Source organism: Ascaphus truei, unplaced genomic scaffold (assembly GCF_040206685.1).
Source record: "Ascaphus truei isolate aAscTru1 unplaced genomic scaffold, aAscTru1.hap1 HAP1_SCAFFOLD_366, whole genome shotgun sequence".
NCBI classification, from domain to species: Eukaryota; Metazoa; Chordata; class Amphibia; order Anura; family Ascaphidae; genus Ascaphus; species Ascaphus truei.
The window spans coordinates 350,877-376,185 of NW_027456683.1; the positions used below are offsets into that span (position 1 = coordinate 350,877).

The following is a 25,309-nucleotide window of genomic DNA, read 5'->3' on the forward strand; positions in this document are numbered from 1 at the left end:
GACGTGGTATAGAGACACTGCATTATGTGTCAGAGACCACTAATGCAACCACGGGAAATACTGCGCCCGACCCAACCACCACCTCCCCCCCTCGTGCCGGACCTTTCTCTGGCTTTGGGATAGAATCTTCTATAGAAAGGGTAAGACCCCCTCCAGCGGGGGCAGGACAGGGGGACTCGGAGATATTACCCCCCTCCAGCGGGGGCAGGACTGGGGGATATTACCTCCTTCCCCCTTATGAATGAAAGTACATAACGTATCAATAATATACAAGGGATAATATTTGTGTCATATGGAGGGGAGGAATTTTTTGTTAGAGGGGAGGTATTTTTTGTTAGATTTGAGGTATTTTTTGGGGAGATGAGGTATTTTTTGTTAGAGGGGAGGTATTTTTTGTTAGAGGGGAGGTATTTTTGTGGGAGGGGAGGTATTTTTGGGGGGAGGGGAGGTATTTTTGGGGGGAGGGGAGGTATTTATGGGGGGAGGGGAGGTATTTTTTGGGGGAGGGGAGATATTTTTTGGGGGGAGGTGGGTGTCCCTGAAACGCACTATAAAGACCAGATAAAACCAAAGGCACTGCGCCCCCTTTATCTGCCAGGACACCCTGCTCTGCTATCCGACCTCTGCATCTCCCCCCAAAGTACTCAATCCTGTCTTCATTTCAATCCCCCCTCCCTCCCCGCCTCCTGCTCCCTGACTCGCCCCCTCCCCGGCACTCCCCCTCCTCCCCGGATCTCCCCCCTCCCCGGCACTCCCCCTCCTCACCGGATCTCCCCCCTCCTCACCACTCTCCCTCCTCACCGGATCTCCCCCCTCCCCGGCACTCTCCCTCCTCACCGGATCTCCCCCCTCCCCGGCACTCTCCCTCCTCACCAGATCTCCCCCCTCCCCGGCACTCTCCCTCCTCACCGGATCTCCCCCCTCCCCAGCACTCTCCCACCCCTCTTCTGTTCTTGCCCAAACACCTCCTTTCTTGCCCATATCTCACCCACATGGGACAGCGAGCCGCTCGCACCCCGTCCCGCTCACCCCCCAGTGTGACCCGGCTGCTCTCCTACCCGTGACACAAGACCCCACAGAGTCTGTTAGTGAGGACACGCGTGTCTCTGCCAGATGTTACACGGAGCACTCCGGAGAACTGATAACAGCTGTCACATGGTGACCCCACGTCTCCCTGCAGTTGCAACCCCAAATGGTAACCTAACTCATGGGTGCCCTATTGTAATGGAGTGCCCCAGGGTTTGAATGGTATTCCGTATTGCACATGCAGCCCCCAGGCGGTGGGGGGTGGAGGGTCTCAGGCTCCGATCTCTCGCTCGGTCACCATGATCTTCCCCAGGGTCCTCTCCAGCTTGCGGTGTTTACGGGGCGCAGTTGCGGCGGGGAGGGCCGGCGCCTCCTCGCGCAGGATCTGCCGGATGCACTCCACACACACCGCCGTGGCCTCCCGTGTCTCTCGAGAGAGTTGTGACAGGCTGAGGAAACCGTGAGGGAGATCCTCCACCACCCGCAGCGTGACCGGGCGAGACAGCGCGCGCAGGCGCTTAGCGAACATCACAGAGTCGTCCAGCATCGGGTCCAAAGCACAGGCCTGTGGGGGGAGACATCACCGCCCGTCAGGGGGGGGAGAGACATCACAGCCCGTCAGGGGAGGGGGGAGAGACATCTCCGGTCATCGGGGGGAGGGAGAGACATCACAGCCTGTCGGGGGGGGGGGGGGGGGAGAGACATATCACAGCCCGTCAGGGGAGGGGGAGAGACATCTCCGGTCATCGGGGATCGGGGGGGGGGGGAAGAGACATCACAGCCTGTCGGGGGGGGGGGAGAAAGAGTGACATCACAGCTCATCAGGGGGGGGGGAGAGACATCTCTGGTCATCAGGGGGGAGAGGGAAGAGACATCTCTGGTCATGTGGGGTGGGGGGGGAGGGAGACATCAATGGCCATCAGGGGTGTGGAGGGAGACATTGCCCGCCGTCAGGGGGGGGGGGTCGAGAGAGAGACATCACAGCACTTCAGGGGGGGGGGAGAGAGAGAGACGGGGGGGAGAGAGAGAGACGGGGGGGGAGAGAGAGAGACGGGGGGGGGAGAGAGAGAGACGGGGGGGGGGAGAGAGAGAGACGGGGGGGGAGAGAGAGAGACGGGGGGGGAGAGAGAGAGACGGGGGGGGGAGAGAGAGAGACGGGGGGGGGAGAGAGAGAGACGGGGGGGGAGAGAGAGAGACGGGGGGGGGAGAGAGAGAGACGGGGGGGGAGAGAGAGAGACGGGGGGGGGAGAGAGAGAGACGGGGGGGGAGAGAGAGAGACGGGGGGGAGAGAGAGAGACGGGGGGGAGAGAGAGAGAGACGGGGGGGGAGAGAGAGAGACGGGGGGGAGAGAGAGAGACGGGGGGGAGAGAGAGACGGGGAGAGAGAGAGACGGGGGGGGAGAGAGAGAGACGGGGGGGGGAGAGAGAGAGACGGGGGGGGGAGAGAGAGAGACGGGGGGGGAGAGAGAGAGACGGGGGGGGGAGAGAGAGAGACGGGGGGGGGGAGAGAGAGACGGGGGGGGGGAGAGAGAGACGGGGGGGGGAGAGAGAGAGACGGGGGGGGAGAGAGAGAGACGGGGGGGAGAGAGAGAGACGGGGGGGGGAGAGAGAGAGACGGGGGGGGGGAGAAAGAGAGACGGGGGGGAGAGAGAGAGACGGGGGGGAGAGAGAGAGACGGGGGGAGAGAGAGAGACGGGGGGGAGAGAGAGAGACGGGGGGAGAGAGAGATGGGGGGGAGAGAGAGACGGGGGGGGAGAGAGAGACGGGGGGAGAGAGAGACGGGGGGAGAGAGAGACGGGGGGAGAGAGAGACGGGGGGAGAGAGAGACGGGGGGAGAGAGAGACGGGGGGAGAGAGAGACGGGGGAGAGAGAGACGGGGGGGAGAGAGACGGGGGGGAGAGAGACGGGGGGGAGAGAGAGACGGGGGGAGAGGGAGAGGAGAGAGAAGAGAGGGAGGGAGAGAGAGGAGAGAGAAGAGAGGGAGGGAGAGAGAGGAGAGAGAAGAGAGGGAAGGAGAGAGAGAGGGAGGCAGAGAGAAGAGAGGGAGGGAGGGAGAAGAGAGGGAGGGAGAGAGAGAGGAGAGATAGAGAAGAGAGGGAGGGAGGGAGAGAGAGAGGAGAGAGGGAGGGTGGGAGAGAGAGAGAAGAGAGGAAGGGAGAGAGAAGAGAGGGAGGGAGGGAGAGAGAAGAGAGGGAGGGAGGGAGAAGAGAGGGAGGGAGGGAGAAGAGAGGGAGGGAGGGAGAAGAGAGGGAGGGAGAGAGGGAGAGAGAAGAGAGGGAGGGAGAGAGAGATAAGAGAGGGAGGGAGAGAGAGAGGAGAGGGAGGGAGAGAGAAGAGAGGGAGGGAGGGAGAGAGAAGAGAGGGACGGAGAAGAGAGGGAGGGTGTGTGTGTCAGTAGCAGTGTTTATCAGTGTAGCAGCAGCGTGTTTGTGTGTGTGTGTGGTGTGCTGTTGTGTTGTGTGTGTGTGTAGCAGCAGTTTGTGTGTGTGTTGAGCTGCTGTGTGTATAGAGGTGCGGTGTTGTGTGTGTGTGTAGAGCTGCAGTGTTTGTGTCAGCAGCAGTGTTTATCGGTGTAGCAGCAGCACTGCGTGTGTGTGTGGTGTGTGCTGTTGTGTTGTATGTGTATGTAGCAGCAGCAGAGTGTGTGTAGCAGCAGTTTGTGTGTTGTGTGTTGAGTTGCTGTGTGTGTGTGTATACACAGAGGGTGGCAGTGTGTGGATATAGATAGCTGCAGTGTAAGCGTATATAGAGGTGGTTTAATGTATTTACAATTTTATTTTAATAAAAAAAAATCTATAGAACTATACAAAATTGTCTTATTTATGAAATAAGCTACATTTAGCCTATAATAGTAATAATCCCTTCAGAACAGGGCATTACTGGCCAATAATGCCCTGGCTGGGTTACGTCGGTTTCGCCTCGGGCCTTCAAGTCTTCCAGCCAGGGCATTATTGGCCAGTGATGCCCTGTTCTTCAGGGATTATTACTTAAGTAATACTTTGTATATAAATGGATGTTCTGTGCCCGGTTCTGAACATGATCTTTTTAGAGCTAGCTTCAAAGGCATTCTCCGGAGGGTTCTGCACGGTTCAGAGGAATGGCTAAGAAAGTATTCAACATGAGTGATTTTGTCACGGCAGACCAGTACGTTTACACCGAAACCACCGGGATCACTAGCGCCAGACGGGAAAAGGTTATTGAATAAAATGAGCAGACAAAACAAAGATGCACAAAACAAGATACAATACCAACTGGGGGCCTGGGGAGAAGACTCTAGCCCTACTAGGTGCAGGGTCCTGCTTCAAGAAGGCTTGCCTTGTCTGCTTCTCGTCCAGGATATCAGAGGGCTGATCACATAGCAGCCACTTTGACACGTATCTCCAGCTGGTCACAGTAAAGATCCAAACTCCTTCACAGAGTTTCTTTCAGAAAGTCTCTAATGCTCTGATCAGAAGCCCCCTTATATAGCCCTCTGTGGCTATCCTTTACATGGGACAGGGGCTGCTGGCCATTCAGAGCACAGATTAAGTTGGTGCCAAGAAAGCCAGAGGAGGGGCATGCTAAGGCACTCAAAACCTCCCACTGGGTAGGAGCCTTAGAGTCTGGGCAGTACAATGCTCTTACTCCCAGATCTGCTCAGCAGCCTCTCACCTCTCCCCAGGAGTCCTGACACCTAGGATAACAACCAGGGTTGGAACAGCTATCATTTCTATGAGAAGCTTCAACTAAGTGGATTGCTGAGTCTTTCTCCATAGAAATGACAGTAACAGTGGAATATCTAATTTACTTTCTTGCAGGGCTGACACCCAAAGCACATTAGTGGTTCCTTGGAAGTTTAGGGAAGGCTCTGAGCAGGGGGAAACAGCTCCCCAGGTTGCAGCTCCCCTGTGGGAGAGGAAGCGAGAGACAGAGGGTCCCTGCTATGGATGAGCCAAGCAGGACCCAAGGCACTGATCACCCGGTAAACCCAGGCGATCAGCAGCCCCTCCATTAGACTGGCTACAGTGTCTTGATGGGGAGGGAAAGTTTAGACAGGGAGATCAGGGACAAGCAGCAAGTACTATAGGTATTTAGTGCCTCACTACAGTGTCCAGACAGACCCCTAACTAAGATGACTGACCAGACGGCATTGGTGCTGGCAGCCTGGTCCCAAGAATGTGGGCTGCCAATTACAGAACGATGTGCCTGCATTGCTGCAGTCAGTAGCGCCAAGCCCCTGCAGTCTTTTTTGTGACCTCAGTGATCAGTGTCCCCATACCCAGAAATGGACCCCTCGGGTGGAGGGTGGGAACCGGTGTGTTTTTACATCTGATCAGAGACCTGATGGACGTAGACCATGGAGGGGGCAAGAACCCTCAGCAGGCTGAAAGACTGTGTCCTACCTCAAGAACCTCAATTTCTGTCAGGCTCAGAAAGCCACCTGAGATGTTGACTATCCTGGAGTCGTCATCTTGAGGAGGGAGGTGTAAACGATAGGGGTAGCTGGGGGACCTAATAAGGAGAAATCCCAGCTATTTACCTCTAAAAAATGTGCAGCTTGGCCTGGTAATATTTGGCCTTGCACAAGTAATATTTCATCCAGCCAAATGTCGTTAATATCCGGGGAAGAACAGGGAATGTGTAAATGTAACTCGTGTCTGTAAGAATGTATTTCAAAGCCTGTATTCTTTATTCCCTGTGACAATCCTCCCCCAGTTTAGAAAGCCAGCATTGTCTTATGATGTGATTTGGGCTACCTGTGTGTGATTCTAAGTCCTGTCTTTTACATAATTACCTTGTGTCTGTATTTATGCCTGTGTTAGCAATTCCCCCCAGCTAGATACAGTACCTGGGATTGTGTGGTGATGAAATGAACATGTCAGCCCTGGAAATGTAAATGATGTTATGTACCTGTTCCTATCATTTCTATGGAGGGAGTTTCTGTAATCCCTTTAGCTGAACTGTTCCATAGAAAATATATGGTCAGAACAAAGGTAGGGCACTAGTTAATATAATCAATTACCAATTCTGAGCCCCAGGCTCTGATTCTCTTGGCTGGCTACCCTTGCTCAATGTTAAGGATAGCCACCAAGAGGTATATAAGGAATACTGCTGGTCAGAGCTGGAGACTAACAGAGGGAGAGACACACTGGGAAGGAGTGGAGACCATCTGAGAGACACTCTGGGGAGGAGTGTGGAGTTGGACTGTGACCAGCTGGAGATACGTGTCAGACGGGCTGCTGTGTGTTCAGCACTCTGATATCCTGAAGCAGAGAAGCGGATAGGGGAAACCCATTTGAAGTGTGTCCCTGCAACTAGGAAAGGTAGATCTCATCCCCCAGACCCCCGTAAGTGTGTATATTTATGCATTTTGTATTCTTGTGTGTTTTCGAGGTCTTATCCAAAATAAACCTCATTTTATTTCACTGCCTTGTTTTGCCGTGAGACTGATCCTTTAAATATAAATGGTGATAAAAGACCTGGTCTCCCGTGACAGGGATTGCCCCCCTTCATCCTGTATATAGGGTCAGATTACCAGCGCCCCCACCCCATGTACTCACCACGATGTGTACGGGGGGCAAGCTCTGCAGCATACTGTCGGGGGCGAGCAGGGGGGACATGTACGGGTTGTGCACGATGGCTGAGGTCTGTAGTGTCATGTGGGCCGCCCCGTTCTGTGAGCGCAGGGGCTGGAACCCATCCGGGAATCCCAGTGTTTGAGAGGTGGCGGGCGAGGGGGGCTCGAAGGAGTGTCCAGGGGGCTCGCCCTCGCAGGAGTGTCCGGGGGGCTCGCCCTCGCAGGAGTGTCCGGGGGGCTCGCCCTCCCAGGAGTGTCCGGGGGGCTCGCCCTCCCAGGAGTGTCCGGGGGGCTCGCCCTCGCAGGAGTGTCCGGGGGGCTCGCCCTCGCAGGAGTGTCCGGGGGGCTCGCCCTCACAGGAGTGTCCGGGGGGCTCGCCCTCACAGGAGTGTCCGGGGGGCTCGCCCTCACAGGAGTGTCCGGGGGGCTCGCTCTCTGGCAGGAAGAAGTTCACCTCCTGCCTCTGTGTCTCGCAGGGAGAAAGCGTCTCTCTGCCCCCCGGACCTGACTGCACGGAGAAGGTGAGGGGAGGCGGCTGGTTCTGTATGTGAGGGTTGCTGTGGTTCTGCGCACTGTGCTGGTTCTGCGCTCCGCTCTCCGCACTGTGCTGGTTCTGCGCTCCGCTCCCTGCACTGTGCTGGTTCTGCGCTCCGCTCCCTGCACTGTGCTGGTTCTGCGCTCCGCTCTCCGCACTGTGCTGGTTCTGCGCTCCGCTCTCCGCACTGTGCTGGTCCTGCGCTCCGCTCTCCGCACTGTGCTGGTGCAGACTCAGGTCTTGGTAAGTCTTGCTCTTCAGGGACACCCTGTAGTTTGCAGAGCTGTCACCCACCAGAGCTGCCTCTGACACGCTCTTCCTCACAGTGCCTGCAAAGACATGCACAGTTACCAATAGATGCGCAAAGGGGGGACAGGTAGTGAGCCAAACCAGGGACGTACAGAGCCCCCCAGGGGGAGGGACAGGTAGTGAGCCAAGCCAGGGGCCCGGATAAAGGACCTGCAGAGCTCTCTGGGGGAGGGGCAGGGGCCGGATTAAGGACCTGCAGAGCTCCCTGGGGGAGGGGCAGGGGCCGGATTAAGGACCTGCAGAGCTCCCTGGGGGAGGGGCAGGGGCCGGATTAAGGACCTGCAGAGCTCTCCAGGGGAGGGGCAGGGGCCCGGCCAATCTCAATGATTGCTGTTTACTAGTAGCGCAGAAACCCCGGCAGACTATAGTCACAAGCATAATAATTTTGGCTACCATGTTTATCAGGGAGCTGCAGAGCATTCTGGGGAATCACACAGCGGGAGGGTCCAGCACCACTGCCACGGATAGCACGGATAGCACGGATAGCACGGATAGCACGGATAGCACGGATAGCACGGATAGCACGGATAGCACGGATAGCACGGATAGCACGGATAGCACGGATAGCACGGGGTCTCCCTTCCCACTCACCCTTTTCTTTGCCTCCCTCCATCAGAGCGCTTAGCCAGGACGTGGCCCCCTGACGGATGTCTCGGAGGAACAGCGCAGTCCCTCTCTTCACTTGACTCGCCGCGCTCTGCTTCTCAGGTATCGGATCCTCCACCAGCACACGCTCCGTGCCTGCAGGAAACCCGAGACAGGGAGTTACCGTGTGCCACCCGCCCGGGGCACCGTGTCACAGCACACGCTGCAGGAAACCCGAGACAGGAAGTTACCGTGTGCCACCCGCCCGGGCACCGTGCCACAGCACACGCTGCAGGAAACCCGAGACAGGCAGTTACCGTGTGCCACCCGCCCGGGCACCGTGCCACAGCACACGCTGCAGGAAACCCGAGACAGGGAGTTACCGTGTGCCACCCGCCCGGGGCACCGTGTCACAGCACACACTGCAGGAAACCCGAGACAGGGAGTTACCGTGTGCCACCCGCCCGGGCACCGTGTCACAGCACACGCTGCAGGAAACCTGAGACAGGGAGTTACCGTGTGCCACCCGCCCGGGGCACCGTGTCACAGCACACGCTGCAGGAAACCCGAGACAGGGAGTTACCGTGTGCCACCCGCCCGGGCACCGTGACACAGCACACGCTGCAGGAAACCCGAGACAGGGAGTTACCGTGTGTCACCCGCCCGGGCACCGTGCCACAGCACACGCTGCAGGAAACCCGAGACAGGGAGTTACCGTGTGCCACCCGCCCGGGCACCGTGTCACAGCACACGCTGCAGGAAACCCGAGACAGGGAGTTACCGTGTGCCACCCGCCCGGGGCACCGTGTCACAGCACACGCTGCAGGAAACCCGAGACAGGGAGTTACCGTGTGCCACCCGCCCGGGCACCGTGACACAGCACACGCTGCAGGGAGTTACCGTGTGCCACCCGCCCGGGGCACCGTGTCACAGCACAGGCTGCAGGAAACCCGAGACAGGGAGTTACCGTGTGCCACCCGCCCGGGCACAGTGTCACAGCACACGCTGCAGGAAACCCGAGACAGGGAGTTACCGTGTGCCACCCGCCCGGGGCACCGTGCCACAGCACACGCTGCAGGAAACCCGAGACAGGGAGTTACCGTGTGCCACCCGCCCGGGGCACCGTGTCACCAGCACACGCTGCAGGAAACCCGAGACAGGGAGTTACCGTGTGCCACCCGCCCGGGCACCGTGTCACAGCACACGCTGCAGGAAACCCGAGACAGGGAGTTACCGTGTGCCACCCGCCCGGGGCACCGTGTCACCAGCACACGCTGCAGGAAACCCGAGACAGGGAGTTACCGTGTGCCACCCGCCCGGGCACCGTGTCACAGCACACGCTGCAGGAAACCCGAGACAGGGAGTTACCGTGTGCCACCCGCCCGGGCACCGTGTCACCAGCACACGCTGCAGGAAACCCGAGACAGGGAGTTACCGTGTGCCACCCGCCCGGGCACCGTGTCACCAGCACACGCTGCAGGAAACCCGAGACAGGGAGTTACCGTGTGCCACCCGCCCGGGCACCGTGTCACCAGCACACGCTGCAGGAAACCCGAGACAGGGAGTTACCGTGTGCCACCCGCCCGGGCACCGTGACACAGCACACGCTGCAGGAAACCCGAGACAGGGAGTTACCGTGTGCCACCCGCCCGGGCACCGTGCCACAGCACACGCTGCAGGAAACCCGAGACAGGGAGTTACCGTGTGCCACCCGCCCGGGGCACCGTGTCACAGCACACGCTGCAGGAAACCCGAGACAGGGAGTTACCGTGTGCCACCCGCCCGGGGCACCGTGCCACAGCACACGCTGCAGGAAACCCGAGACAGGGAGTTACCGTGTGCCACCCGCCCGGGCACCGTGTCACCAGCACACGCTGCAGGAAACCCGAGACAGGGAGTTACCGTGTGCCACCCGCCCGGGCACCGTGTCACCAGCACACGCTGCAGGAAACCCGAGACAGGGAGTTACCGTGTGCCACCCGCCCGGGCACCGTGTCACAGCACACGCTGCAGGAAACCCGAGACAGGGAGTTACCGTGTGTCACCCGCCCGGGCACCGTGTCACAGCACACGCTGCAGGAAACCCGAGACAGGGAGTTACCGTGTGCCACCCGCCCGGGGCACCGTGCCACAGCACACGCTGCAGGAAACCCGAGACAGGGAGTTACCGTGTGCCACCTGCCCGGGCACCGTGTCACAGCACACGCTGCAGGAAACCCGAGACATCGAGTTACCGTGTGCCACCCGCCCGGGCACCGTGTCACAGCACACGCTGCAGGAAACCCGAGACAGGGAGTTACCGTGTGCCACCCGCCCGGGCACCGTGCCACAGCACACGCTGCAGGAAACCCGAGACAGTGAGTTACCGTGTGCCACCCGCCCGGGCACCGTGTCACAGCACACGCTGCAGGAAACCCGAGACAGGGAGTTACCGTGTGCCACCCGCCCGGGGCACCGTGTCACCAGCACACGCTGCAGGAAACCCGAGACAGGGAGTTACCGTGTGCCACCCGCCCGGGGCACCGTGCCACAGCACACGCTGCAGGAAACCCGAGACAGGGAGTTACCGTGTGCCACCCGCCCGGGGCACCGTGTCACAGCACACGCTGCAGGAAACCCGAGACAGGGAGTTACCGTGTGCCACCCGCCCGGGGCACCGTGTCACAGCACACGCTGCAGGAAACCCGAGACAGGGAGTTACCGTGTGCCACCCGCCCGGGCACCGTGTCACCAGCACACGCTGCAGGAAACCCGAGACAGGGAGTTACCGTGTGCCACCCGCCCGGGCACCGTGTCACAGCACACGCTGCAGGAAACCCGAGACAGGGAGTTACCGTGTGCCACCCGCCCGGGCACCGTGTCACAGCACACGCTGCAGGAAACCTGAGACAGGGAGTTACCGTGTGCCACCCGCCCAGGCACCGTGTCACAGCACACGCTGCAGGAAACCCGAGACAGGGAGTTACCGTGTGCCACCCGCCCGGGCACCGTGTCACAGCACACGCTGCAGGAAACCCGAGACAGGGGGTTACCGTGTGCCACCCGCCCGGGCACCGTGTCACCAGCACACGCTGCAGGAAACCTGAGACAGGGAGTTACCGTGTGCCACCCGCCCGGGCACCGTGTCACAGCACACGCTGCAGGAAACCCGAGACAGGGAGTTACCGTGTGCCACCCGCCCGGGCACCGTGTCACCAGCACACGCTGCAGGAAACCCGAGACAGGGAGTTACCGTGTGCCACCCGCCCGGGCACCGTGCCACAGCACACGCTGCAGGAAACCCGAGACAGGGAGTTACCGTGTGCCACCCGCCCGGGCACCGTGACAAAGCACACGCTGCAGGAAACCCGAGACAGGGAGTTACCGTGTGCCACCCGCCCGGGCACCGTGCCACAGCACACGCTGCAGGAAACCCGAGACAGGGAGTTACCGTGTGCCACCCGCCCGGGGCACCGTGTCACAGCACACGCTGCAGGAAACCCGAGACAGGGAGTTACCGTGTGCCACCCGCCCGGGACACCGTGTCACAGCACACGCTGCAGGAAACCCGAGACAGGGAGTTACCGTGTGCCACCCGCCCGGGCACCGTGACACAGCACACGCTGCAGGAAACCCGAGACAGGGAGTTACCGTGTGCCACCCGCCCGGGGCACCGTGTCACAGCACACGCTGCAGGAAACCCGAGACAGGGAGTTACCGTGTGCCACCCGCCCGGGGCACCGTGTCACAGCACACGCTGCAGGAAACCCGAGACAGGGAGTTACCGTGTGCCACCCGCCCGGGGCACCGTGTCACAGCACACGCTGCAGGAAACCCGAGACAGGGAGTTACCGTGTGCCACCCACCCGGGCACCGTGCCACAGCACACGCTGCAGGAAACCCGAGACAGGGGGTTACCGTGTGCCACCCGCCCGGGGCACCGTGTCACAGCACACGCTGCAGGAAACCCGAGACAGGGAGTTACCGTGTGCCACCCGCCCGGGATCCGTGTCACAGCACACGCTGCAGGAAATCCGAGACAGGGAGTTACCATGTGCCACCCGCCCGGGCACCGTGTCATAGCACACGCTGCAGGAAACCCGAGACAGGGAGTTACCGTGTGCCACCCGCCCGGGCACCGTGTCACAGCACACGCTGCAGGAAACCCGAGACAGGGAGTTACCGTGTGCCACCCGCCCGGGCACCGTGACACAGCACACGCTGCAGGAAACCCGAGACAGGGAGTTACCGTGTGCCACCCGCCCGGGGCACCGAGTCACCAGCACACGCTGCAGGAAACCCGAGACAGGGAGTTACCGTGTGCCACCCGCCCGGGCACCGTGCCACAGCACACGCTGCAGGAAACCCGAGACAGGGAGTTACCGTGTGCCACCCGCCCGGGGCACCGAGTCACCAGCACACGCTGCAGGAAACCCGAGACAGTGAGTTACCGTGTGCCACCCGCCCGGGCCCCGTGTCACAGCACACGCTGCAGGAAACCCGAGACAGGGAGTTACCGTGTGCCACCCGCCCGGGCACCGTGTCACAGCACACGCTGCAGGAAACCCGAGACAGGGAGTTACCGTGTGCCACCCGCCCGGGCACCGTGTCACAGCACACGCTGCAGGAAACCCGAGACAGGGAGTTACCGTGTGCCACCCGCCCGGGCACCGTGTCACAGCACACGCTGCAGGAAACCCGAGACAGGGAGTCACCGTGTGCCACCCGCCCGGGCACCGTGTCACAGCACACGCTGCAGGAAACCCGAGACAGGGAGTTACCGTGTGCCACCCGCCCGGGCACCGTGTCACAGCACACGCTGCAGGAAACCCGAGACAGGGAGTTACCGTGTGCCACCCGCCCGGGCACCGTGTCACAGCACACGCTGCAGGAAACCCGAGACAGGGAGTTACCGTGTGCCACCCGCCCGGGGCACCGTGTCACAGCACACGCTGCAGGAAACCCGAGACAGGGAGTTACCGTGTGCCACCCGCCCGGGCACCGTGCCACAGCACACGCTGCAGGAAACCCGAGACAGTGAGTTATCATGTGCCACCCGCCCGGGGCACCGTGTCACAGCACACGCTGCAGGAAACCCGAGACAGGGAGTTACCGTGTGCCACCCGCCCGGGCACCGTGTCACAGCACACGCTGCAGGAAACCCGAGACAGGGAGTTACCGTGTGCCACCCGCCCGGGGCACCGTGTCACAGCACACGCTGCAGGAAACCCGAGACAGGGAGTTACCGTGTGCCACCCGCCCGGGCACCGTGACAGCACACGCTGCAGGAAACCCGAGACAGGGAGTTACCGTGTGCCACCCGCCCGGGGCACCGTGTCACAGCACACGCTGCAGGAAACCCGAGAGAGGGAGTTACCGTGTGCCACCCGCCCGGGCACCGTGTCACAGCACACGCTGCAGGAAACCCGAGACAGGGAGTTACCGTGTGCCACCCGCCCGGGCACCGTGTCACAGCACACGCTGCAGGAAACCCGAGACAGGGAGTTACCGTGTGCCACCCGCCCGGGCACCGTGCCACAGCACACGCTGCAGGAAACCCGAGACAGTGAGTTACCGTGTGCCACCCGCCCGGGCACCGTGTCACAGCACACGCTGCAGGAAACCTGAGACAGGGAGTTACCGTGTGCCACCCGCCCGGGGCACCGTGCCACAGCACACGCTGCAGGAAACCCGAGACAGGGAGTTACCGTGTGCCACCCGCCCGGGCACCGTGTCACAGCACACGCTGCAGGAAACCCGAGACAGGGAGTTACCGTGTGCCACCCGCCCGGGGCACCGTGCCACAGCACACGCTGCAGGAAACCCGAGACAGGGAGTTACCGTGTGCCACCCGCCCGGGCACCGTGTCACAGCACACGCTGCAGGAAACCCGAGACAGGGAGTTACCGTGTGCCACCCGCCCGGGGCACCGTGCCACAAGCACACGCTGCAGGAAACCCGAGACAGGGAGTTACCGTGTGCCACCCGCCCGGGCACCGTGTCACAGCACACGCTGCAGGAAACCTGAGACAGGGAGTTACCGTGTGCCACCCGCCCGGGCACCGTGCCACAGCACACGCTGCAGGAAACCCGAGACAGGGAGTTACCGTGTGCCACCCGCCCGGGCACCGTGTCACAGCACACGCTGCAGGAAACCCGAGACAGGGAGTTACCGTGTGCCACCCGCCCGGGCACCGTGTCACAGCACACGCTGCAGGAAACCCGAGACAGGGAGTTACCGTGTGCCACCCGCCCGGGGCACCGTGTCACAGCACACGCTGCAGGAAACCCGAGACAGGGAGTTACCGTGTGCCACCCGCCCGGGCACCGTGCCACAGCACACGCTGCAGGAAACCCGAGACAGGGAGTTACCGTGTGCCACCCGCCCGGGCACCGTGTCACAGCACACGCTGCAGGAAACCCGAGACAGGGAGTTACCGTGTGCCACCCGCCCGGGCACCGTGACACAGCACACGCTGCAGGAAACCCGAGACAGGGAGTTACCGTGTGCCACCCGCCCGGGCACCGTGCCACAGCACACGCTGCAGGAAACCCGAGACAGGGAGTTACCGTGTGCCACCCGCCCGGGCACCGTGTCACAGCACACGCTGCAGGAAACCCGAGACAGGGAGTTACCGTGTGCCACCCGCCCGGGCACCGTGTCACAGCACACGCTGCAGGAAACCCGAGACAGGGAGTTACCATGTGCCACCCGCCCGGGCACCGTGTCACAGCACACGCTGCAGGAAACCCGAGACAGGGAGTTACCGTGTGCCACCCGCCCGGGCACCGTGTCACAGCACACGCTGCAGGAAACCCGAGACAGGGAGTTACCGTGTGCCACCCGCCCGGGGCACCGTGTCACAGCACACGCTGCAGGAAACATGAGACAGGGAGTTACCGTGTGCCACCCGCCCGGGCACCGTGTCACAGCACACGCTGCAGGAAACCCGAGACAGGGAGTTACCGTGTGCCACCCGCCCGGGCACCGTGTCACAGCACACGCTGCAGGAAACCCGAGACAGGGAGTTACCGTGTGCCACCCGCCCGGGCACCGTGTCACAGCACACGCTGCAGGAAACCCGAGACAGGGAGTTACCGTGTGCCACCCGCCCGGGCACCGTGTCACAGCACACGCTGCAGGAAACCCGAGACAGGGAGTTACCGTGTGCCACCCGCCCGGGCACCGTGTCACAGCACACGCTGCAGGAAACCCGAGACAGGGAGTTACCGTGTGCCACCCGCCCGGGCACCGTGCCACAGCACACGCTGCAGGAAACCCGAGACAGGGAGTTACCGTGTGCCACCCGCCCGGGCACCGTGTCACAGCACACGCTGCAGGAAACCCGAGACAGGGAGTTACCGTGTGCCACCCGCCCGGGCACCGTGACACAGCACACGCTGCAGGAAACCCGAGACAGGGAGTTACCGTGTGCCACCCGCCCGGGCACCGTGCCACAGCACACGCTGCAGGAAACCCGAGACAGGGAGTTACCGTGTGCCACCCGCCCGGGGCACCGTGTCACCAGCACACGCTGCAGGAAACCCGAGACAGGGAGTTACCGTGTGCCACCCGCCCGGGGCACCGTGTCACAGCACACGCTGCAGGAAACCCGAGACAGGGAGTTACCGTGTGCCACCCGCCCGGGGCACCGTGTCACAGCACACGCTGCAGGAAACCCGAGACAGGGAGTTACCATGTGCCACCCGCCCGGGCACCGTGCCACAGCACACGCTGCAGGAAACCCGAGACAGGGAGTTACCGTGTGCCACCCGCCCGGGCACCGTGTCACAGCACACGCTGCAGGAAACCCGAGACAGGGAGTTACCGTGTGCCACCCGCCCGGGCACCGTGTCACAGCACACGCTGCAGGAAACCCGAGACATGGAGTTACCGTGTGCCACCCGCCCGGGCACCGTGTCACAGCACACGCTGCAGGAAACCCGAGACAGGGAGTTACCGTGTGCCACCCGCCCGGGGCACCGTGCCACAGCACACGCTGCAGGAAACCCGAGACAGGGAGTTACCGTGTGCCACCCGCCCGGGCACCGTGTCACAGCACACGCTGCAGGAAACCCGAGACAGGGAGTTACCGTGTGCCACCCGCCCGGGGCACCGTGTCACAGCACACGCTGCAGGAAACGCGAGACAGGGAGTTACCGTGTGCCACCCGCCCGGGGCACCGTGTCACAGCACACGCTGCAGGAAACCCGAGACAGGGAGTTACCGTGTGCCACCCGCCCGGGCACCGTGACACAGCACACGCTGCAGGAAACCCGAGACAGGCAGTTACCGTGTGCCACCCGCCCGGGCACCGTGCCACAGCACACGCTGCAGGAAACCCGAGACAGGGAGTTACCGTGTGCCACCCGCCCGGGCACCGTGTCACAGCACACGCTGCAGGAAACGCGAGACAGGGAGTTACCGTGTGCCACCCGCCCGGGGCACCGAGTCACCAGCACACGCTGCAGGAAATCCGAGACAGGGAGTTACCGTGTGCCACCCGCCCGGGCACCGTGTCACAGCACACGCTGCAGGAAACCCGAGACAGGGAGTTACCGTGTGCCACCCGCCCGGGCACCGTGTCACAGCACACGCTGCAGGAAACGCGAGACAGGGAGTTACCGTGTGCCAGTACCTGTGCTATCAGACACACACACACACAGTATCTGATAGCACAGGTACTGTGATACTGTGTGTGTCTCTGATAGCACAGGTACTGTGATACTGTGTTTGTGTCTCTGATAGCACAGGTACTGTGATACTGTGTGTGTGTGTGTGTCTCTGATAGCACAGGTACTGTGATACTGTGTGTGTCTCTGATAGCACAGGTACTGTGATACTGTGTGTGTGTCTGATAGCACAGGTAATGTGATACTGTGTGTGTGTGTGTGTGTGTGTGTGTGTGTGTGTGTGTGTGTGTGTGTGTGTGTGTGTGTGTGTGTGTGTGTGTGTAAATACTTACTTATTGATCCAGAAGAAGGCAAACAAAAAACCCCATTAAGGGGAAAAATTAATTCCTTCCTGACTCCAAGAATTGGCAATCGGATTAATCCCTGGATCAGCGTCCTTCCCATGTATACTTATTTGGTATATCCCTGTATACCTTTCCCATCTAAAAAGATGTCCAACCTTTTTTTTTAACAAATCTATTGTATCTGCCATCACAGTCTCCATGGGTAATGAATCCCACACTGTAACTGCCCTTACTGTAAAGAACCCTTTCCTTTGTTGCTGGTGAAATTTCCTTTCCTCCAACCTTAAGGGGTGGCCCCGAGTCCTTTGTACTGCCCGTGGGATGAATAGTTCTTTTGAAAGCTCCTTGTATTGTCCCTGAATATATTTGTATATAGTTATTATATCCCCTCTTAGACGCCTCTTTTCTAATGTAAATAAATCTAATTTAGCTAGCCTCTCCTCATAAGTTAGAATGTCCATCCCCTTTATTAATTTGGTGGCTCTTCTCTGCACTCTCTCTAGTTCCATAATGTCTTTTCTTAGGATTGGTGCCCAAAATTGTACTCCATATTCAAGGTGTGGTCTTACTAATGCTTTGTAAAGGGGCATAATTATGTTTACTTCCCTTCCATCCATTGCCCGTTTGATGCAAGATAAGATCTTGTTTGCCTTTGCAGCTACTGCATGACATTGGGCACTATTGCTAAGCCTGCTGTCTACAAGCACTCCTAAATCCTTCTCCATCAAGGATTCCCTCAATTTATCCCCATTTAATTTGTAAGTCGCCGTCTTATTCTTGTATCCCAAATGCATAACCTTACATTTATCTGTATTAAACCTCATCTGCCATTTACCTGCCCACGTTTCCAGTCTCTCCAAGTCCTCCTGAAGAGAAATTACATCCTGCTCTGATTCTATTACCTTACACAATTTAGTATCATCAGCAAAGATGGAGACTTTGCTCTCGATCCCAACCTCAAGGTCATTTATAAACAAGTTAAAAAGCATAGGTCCCAGTACCGATCCCTGAAGTACTCCACTCACGACCTTAGCCCAACCTGAAAAAGTTCCATTTATGACAACCCTCTGTTGCCTGTCCTTTAACCAGATTTCAATCCAGGTGCATATATTATTACTGAGTCCAAATTTCTTTATTTTGTACACCAACCTCTTGTGTGAAACCGTATCAAAAGCCTTTGCAAAATCTAAGTAGACCACATCAACTGCATTACCCTGGTCTAAATTCCTACTTACCTCCTCAAAGAAACAAATAAGGTTAGTTTGGCAAGATCTATCCTTCATAAATCCATGCTGACTATTACTCAAAAATATATATATGTGTGTGTGTGTGTGTGTGTGTGTGTGTGTGTGTGTGTGTGTGTGTATATATATGTGTGTGTGTGTGTGTGTGTGTGTGTATATATATGTGTGTGTGTGTATATATGTGTGTGTGTGTGTGTATATGTGTGTATATGTGTGTATGTGTGTGTGTGTGTGTGTGTGTGTGTGTGTGTGTGTGTGTGTGTGTGTGTGTGTGTGTGTGTGTGTGTGTGTGTGTGTGTGTGTATATATATATAACAGTGGTCGACAAATCACCAAAAAATCTACACGCCGAACAAAAAAATCTACTCGCCACCTAGTACCACACGTGTGCTGCTTGGGCCAATAGGAGCTCGCCACAATGTTAAATCCACTCGCCCGGGGCGAGCAAATGTATAGGTTTGTCGAACACTATATAGCCACTGCATCTGTATAAAGGTGGGGAGGGAGGCCCTGTTAGTTCTATGGCTAAGGGAATTCCAGCCAGAGTTCTAGGGCGGATTCCAGCCAGAGCCGGTTCCAGCCAGAGCCGGTTCCAGCCAGAGCCAGAGCCGGTTCCAGCCAGAGCCAGAGCCGGTTCCAGCCAGAGCCGGTTCCAGGTCCCAGAGTTCTGAGCACCTGTGAGGCAGTTGGTTGGGGATTTGAAGCGGTGACCGCCTCCCTCAGGTCCTCGCACCTAGGTCTATAGGGTGTTCCCAGTTACCCCAGGAGGGAGTATGTCCTTTATGTACCGACAGTTGTGGACATCATTTTTTCAAATAAATTAATTTCATTAACTCTGTTGTCTTGTCTGGCGACTTAATCCCTAGCGGGACAGGCCCGGTCTCCCTGGCGGGACAGGCCCGGTCTCCCTGGCGGGACAGGCCCGGTCTCCCTGGCGGGACAGGCCCGGTCTCCCTGGCGGGACAGGCCCGGTCTCCCTGGCGGGACAGGCCCGGTCTCCCTGGCGGGACAGGCCCGGTCTCCCTGGCGGGACAGGCCCGGCCTCCCTGGCGGGACAGGCCCGGCCTCCCTGGCGGGACAGGCCCGGTCTCCCTGGCGGGACAGGCCCGGTCTCCCTGGCGGGACAGGCCCGGTCTCCCTGGCGGGACAGGCCCGGTCTCCCTGGCGGGACAGGCCCGGTCTCCCTGGCGGGACAGGCCCGGTCTCCCTGGCGGGACAGGCCCGGTCTCCCTGGCGGGACAGGCCCGGTCTCCCTGGCGGGACAGGCCCGGTCTCCCTGGCGGGACAGGCCCGGTCTCCCTGGCGGGACAGGCCCGGTCTCCCGTGGCGGGACAGGCCCGGTCTCCCGTGGCGGGACAGGCCCGGTCTCCCGTGGCGGGACAGGCCCGGCCTCCCGTGGCGGGACAGGCCCGGCCTCCCTGGCGGGACAGGCCCGGCCTCCCTGGCGGGACAGGCCCGGCCTCCCGTGGCGGGACAGGCCCGGTCTCCCGTGGCGGGACAGGCCCGGTCTCCCTGGCGGGACAGGCCCGGTCTCCCTGGCGGGACAGGCCCGGCCTCCCTGGCGGGACAGGCCCGGCCTCCCTGGCGGGACAGGCCCGGCCTCCCTGGCGGGACAGGCCCGGCCTCCCTGGCGGGACAGGCCCGGCCTCCCTGGCGGGACAGGCCCGGCCTCCCTGGCGGGACAGGCCCGGCCTCCCTGGCGGGACAGGCCCGGCCTCCCTGGCGGGACAGGCCCGGCCTCCCTGGCGGGACAGGCCCGGCCTCCCTGGCGGGACAGGCCCGGCCTCCCTGGCGGGACAGGCCCGGCCTCCCTGGCGGGACAGGCCCGGCCTCCCTGGCGGGACAGGCCCGGTCCCGGTCTCCCGTGACAGGGAGTTACAATGTGGCACCGGCCCGGACACCGCACCAACAGCAGATAGAATGTGACAATGTCATGTTACCCGAGACACACCCCCAGTATCACAGTACCTGTGCTAACACACACACACACACACACACACACACACACACACACCCTGTGCTATCAGACACACACACAGTACCTGTGCTATCAGAGACACACACACACACACACACACAGTACCTGTGCTATCAGAGACACACACACAGTATCACAGTACCTGTGCTATCAGACACACACACACAGTATCACAGTACCTGTGCTATCAGACACACACACACGCAGTATCACAGTACCTGTGCTATCAGAGACACACACAGTATCACAGTACCTGTGCTATCAGAGACACACACAGTATCACAGTACCTGTGCTATCAGAGACACACACACACAGTATCACAGTACCTGTGCTATCAGAGACACACACACACACACACACACACACACACGCAGTATCACAGTACCTGTGCTATCAGAGACACACACACACACACACACACACACACAGTATCACAGTACCTGTGCTATCAGAGACACACACAGTATCACAGTACCTGTGCTATCAGAGACACACACACACAGTATCACAGTACCTGTGCTATCAGAGACACACACACACACACAGTATCACAGTACCTCCCGTGGCGGGACAGGCCCGGTCTCCCTGGCGGGACAGGCCCGGTCTCCCTGGCGGGACAGGCCCGGCCTCCCTGGCGGGACAGGCCCGGCCTCCCTGGCGGGACAGGCCCGGCCTCCCTGGCGGGACAGGCCCGGCCTCCCTGGCGGGACAGGCCCGGCCTCCCTGGCGGGACAGGCCCGGCCTCCCTGGCGGGACAGGCCCGGCCTCCCTGGCGGGACAGGCCCGGCCTCCCTGGCGGGACAGGCCCGGCCTCCCTGGCGGGACAGGCCCGGTCTCCCGTGGCGGGACAGGCCCGGTCTCCCGTGGCGGGACAGGCCCGGTCTCCCGTGGCGGGACAGGCCCGGTCTCCCGTGGCGGGACAGGCCCGGTCTCCCGTGGCGGGACAGGCCCGGTCTCCCGTGGCGGGACAGGCCCGGTCTCCCGTGGCGGGACAGGCCCGGTCTCCCGTGGCGGGACAGGCCCGGTCTCCCGTGGCGGGACAGGCCCGGTCTCCCGTGGCGGGACAGGCCCGGTCTCCCGTGGCGGGACAGGCCCGGTCTCCCGTGGCGGGACAGGCCCGGTCTCCCTGGCGGGACAGGCCCGGTCTCCGTGGCGGGACAGGCCCGGTCTCCCGTGGCGGGACAGGCCCGGTCTCCCTGGCGGGACAGGCCCGGTCTCCCTGGCGGGACAGGCCCGGCCTCCCTGGCGGGACAGGCCCGGCCTCCCTGGCGGGACAGGCCCGGCCTCCCTGGCGGGACAGGCCCGGCCTCCCTGGCGGGACAGGCCCGGCCTCCCTGGCGGGACAGGCCCGGCCTCCCTGGCGGGACAGGCCCGGCCTCCCTGGCGGGACAGGCCCGGCCTCCCTGGCGGGACAGGCCCGGCCTCCCTGGCGGGACAGGCCCGGCCTCCCTGGCGGGACAGGCCCGGCCTCCCTGGCGGGACAGGCCCGGCCTCCCTGGCGGGACAGGCCCGGCCTCCCTGGCGGGACAGGCCCGGCCTCCCTGGCGGGACACCGCACCAACAGCAGATAGAATGTGACAATGTCATGTTACCCGAGACACACCCCCAGTATCACAGTACCTGTGCTAACACACACACACACACACACACACACACACACACACACACACACACACCCTGTGCTATCAGACACACACACAGTACCTGTGCTATCAGAGACACACACACACACACACACAGTACCTGTGCTATCAGAGACACACACACAGTATCACAGTACCTGTGCTATCAGACACACACACACAGTATCACAGTACCTGTGCTATCAGAGACACACACACACACACACACACACACACACACACGCAGTATCACAGTACCACAGTACCTGGCGGTCCGGTCTCCCGTGTACCACAGTACACAGTACCACAGTACCTGGCGGCCCGGTCTCCCGTGGCGGGACAGGCCCGGTCTCCCGTGGCGGGACAGGCCCGGTCTCCCTGGCGGGACAGGCCCGGTCTCCCTGGCGGGACAGGCCCGGTCTCCCTGGCGGGACAGGCCCGGTCTCCCTGGCGGGACAGGCCCGGTCACCCTGGCGGGACAGGCCCGGTCTCCCTGGCGGGACAGGCCCGGCCTCCCTGGCGGGACAGGCCCGGCCTCCCTGGCGGGACAGGCCCGGCCTCCCTGGCGGGACAGGCCCGGCCTCCCTGGCGGGACAGGCCCGGCCTCCCTGGCGGGACAGGCCCGGCCTCCCTGGCGGGACAGGCCCGGCCTCCCTGGCGGGACAGGCCCGGCCTCCCTGGCGGGACAGGCCCGGCCTCCCTGGCGGGACAGGCCCGGCCTCCCTGGCGGGACAGGCCCGGCCTCCCTGGCGGGACAGGCCCGGCCTCCCTGGCGGGACAGGCCCGGCCTCCCTGGCGGGACAGGCCCGGCCTCCCTGGCGGGACAGGCCCGGCCTCCCTGGCGGGACAGGCCCGGCCTCCCTGGCGGGACAGGCCCGGTCCCGGTCTCCCGTGACAGGGAGTTACAATGTGGCACCGGCCCGGACACCGCACCAACAGCAGATAGAATGTGACAATGTCATGTTACCCGAGACACACCCCCAGTATCACAGTACCTGTGCTAACACACACACACACACACACACACACACACACACCCTGTGCTATCAGACACACACACAGTACCTGTGCTATCAGAGACACACACACACACACACAGTACCTGTGCTATCAGAGACACACACACAGTATCACAGTACCTGTGCTATCAGACACACACACACAGTATCACAGTACCTGTGCTATCAGACACACACACACGCAGTATCACAGTACCTGTGCTATCAGAGACACACACAGTATCACAGTACCTGTGCTATCAGAGACACACACAGTACCTGTGCTATCAGAGACACACACACACAGTATCACAGTACCTGTGCTATCAGAGACACACACACACACACACACACACACGCAGTATCACAGTACCTGTGCTATCAGAGACACACACACACACACACACACACACACAGTATCACAGTACCTGTGCTATCAGAGACACACACAGTATCACAGTACCTGTGCTATCAGAGACACACACACACACACAGTATCACAGTACCTGTGCTATCAGAGACACACACAGTATCACAGTACCTGTGCTATCAGACACACACACACACAGTGTCACAGTACCTGTGCTATCAGACACACACACACAGTATCACAGTACCTGTGCTATCAGAGACACACACACACACACAGTATCACAGTACCTGTGCTATCAGAGACACACACACAGTATCACAGTACCTGTGCTATCAGAGACACACACACACACAGTATCACAGTACCTGTGCTATCAGACACACACACACACAGTATCACAGTACCTGTGCTATCAGACACACACACACAGTATCACAGTACCTGTGCTATCAGACACACACACACACACACACACACACACACAGTATCACAGTACCTGTGCTATCAGAGACACACACAGTATCACAGTACCTGTGCTATCAGAGACACACACAGTATCACAGTACCTGTGCTATCAGAGACACACACACAGTATCACAGTACCTGTGCTATCAGAGACACACACACACACACAGTATCACAGTACCCGTGCTATCAGAGACACAAACACAGTATCACAGTACCTGTGCTATCAGAGACACAAACACAGTATCACAGTACCTGTGCTATCAGAGACACACACACACACACACACAGTATCACAGTACCCGTGCTATCAGAGACACAAACACAGTATCACAGTACCTGTGCTATCAGACACACACACACAGTATCACAGTACCTGTGCTATCAGAGACACACACAGTATCACAGTACCTGTGCTACAGTATCAGAGACACACACAGTATCACAGTACCTGTGCTATCAGAGACACACACACACACAGTATCACAGTACCTGTGCTATCAGAGACACACACACACACACAGTATCACAGTACCTGTGCTATCAGAGACACACACACACACAGTATCACAGTACCTGTGCTATCAGAGACACACACAGTATCACAGTACCTGTGCTACAGTATCAGAGACACACACAGTATCACAGTACCTGTGCTATCAGAGACACAAACACAGTATCACAGTACCTGTGCTATCAGAGACACACACAGTATCACAGTACCTGTGCTATCAGAGACACAAACACAGTATCACAGTACCTGTGCTATCAGAGACACACACACACACAGTATCACAGTACCTGTGCTATCAGAGACACACACAGTATCACAGTACCTGTGCTACAGTATCAGAGACACACACAGTATCACAGTACCTGTGCTATCAGAGACACACACACACACACACACACACACACACACACAGTATCACAGTACCTGTGCTATCAGAGACACACTCACACACACAGTTTCACAGTACCTGTGCTATCAGAGACACACACACAGTATCACAGTACCTGTGCTATCAGAGACACACACACACACACAGTATCACAGTACCTGTGCTATCAGAGACACACACAGTATCACAGTACCGGTGCTATCAGAGACACACACACACACACACACACAGTATCACAGTACCTGTGCTATCAGAGACACACACACACACACACACAGTATCACAGTACCTGTGCTATCAGACACACACACACACAGTATCACAGTACCTGTGCTATCAGACACACACACACACACACACACACACACAGTATCACAGTACCTGTGCTATCAGAGACACACACACAGTATCACAGTACCTGTGCTATCAGAGACACACACACAGTATCACAGTACCTGTGCTATCAGAGACACAAACACACAGTATCACAGTACCTGTGCTATCAGACACACACACACAGTATCACAGTACCTGTGCTATCAGAGACACACACAGGATCACAGTACCTGTGCTATCAGACACACACACACACACACACACACACACACACAGTATCACAGTACCTGTGCTATCAGACACACACACACACACACACACACACACACACACAGTATCACAGTACCTGTGCTATCAGACACACACACAGTATCACAGTACCTGTGCTATCAGAGACACTCACAGTATCACAGTACCTGTGC

General features: G+C 59.9%; 1 protein-coding gene across 1 annotated transcript in view; it reads right to left on the reverse strand.

Annotated features, from left to right (window-relative positions):
* Positions 1 to 919: 919 nt before the first annotated feature.
* The window catches only part of LOC142483763 (hormone-sensitive lipase-like), a gene marked incomplete at its 5' end in the record, with an annotated part of 31,202 nt that continues 6,812 nt past the window's right edge, over positions 920 to 25,309 (reverse strand). Inside the window, 3 exons of the mRNA XM_075583749.1 lie at positions 920 to 1,591; positions 6,566 to 7,446; positions 8,018 to 8,167. Coding sequence (XP_075439864.1) covers positions 1,298 to 1,591; positions 6,566 to 7,446; positions 8,018 to 8,167 — 1,325 coding nt within the window. The remainder of the gene's footprint in view (positions 1,592 to 6,565; positions 7,447 to 8,017; positions 8,168 to 25,309) is intronic.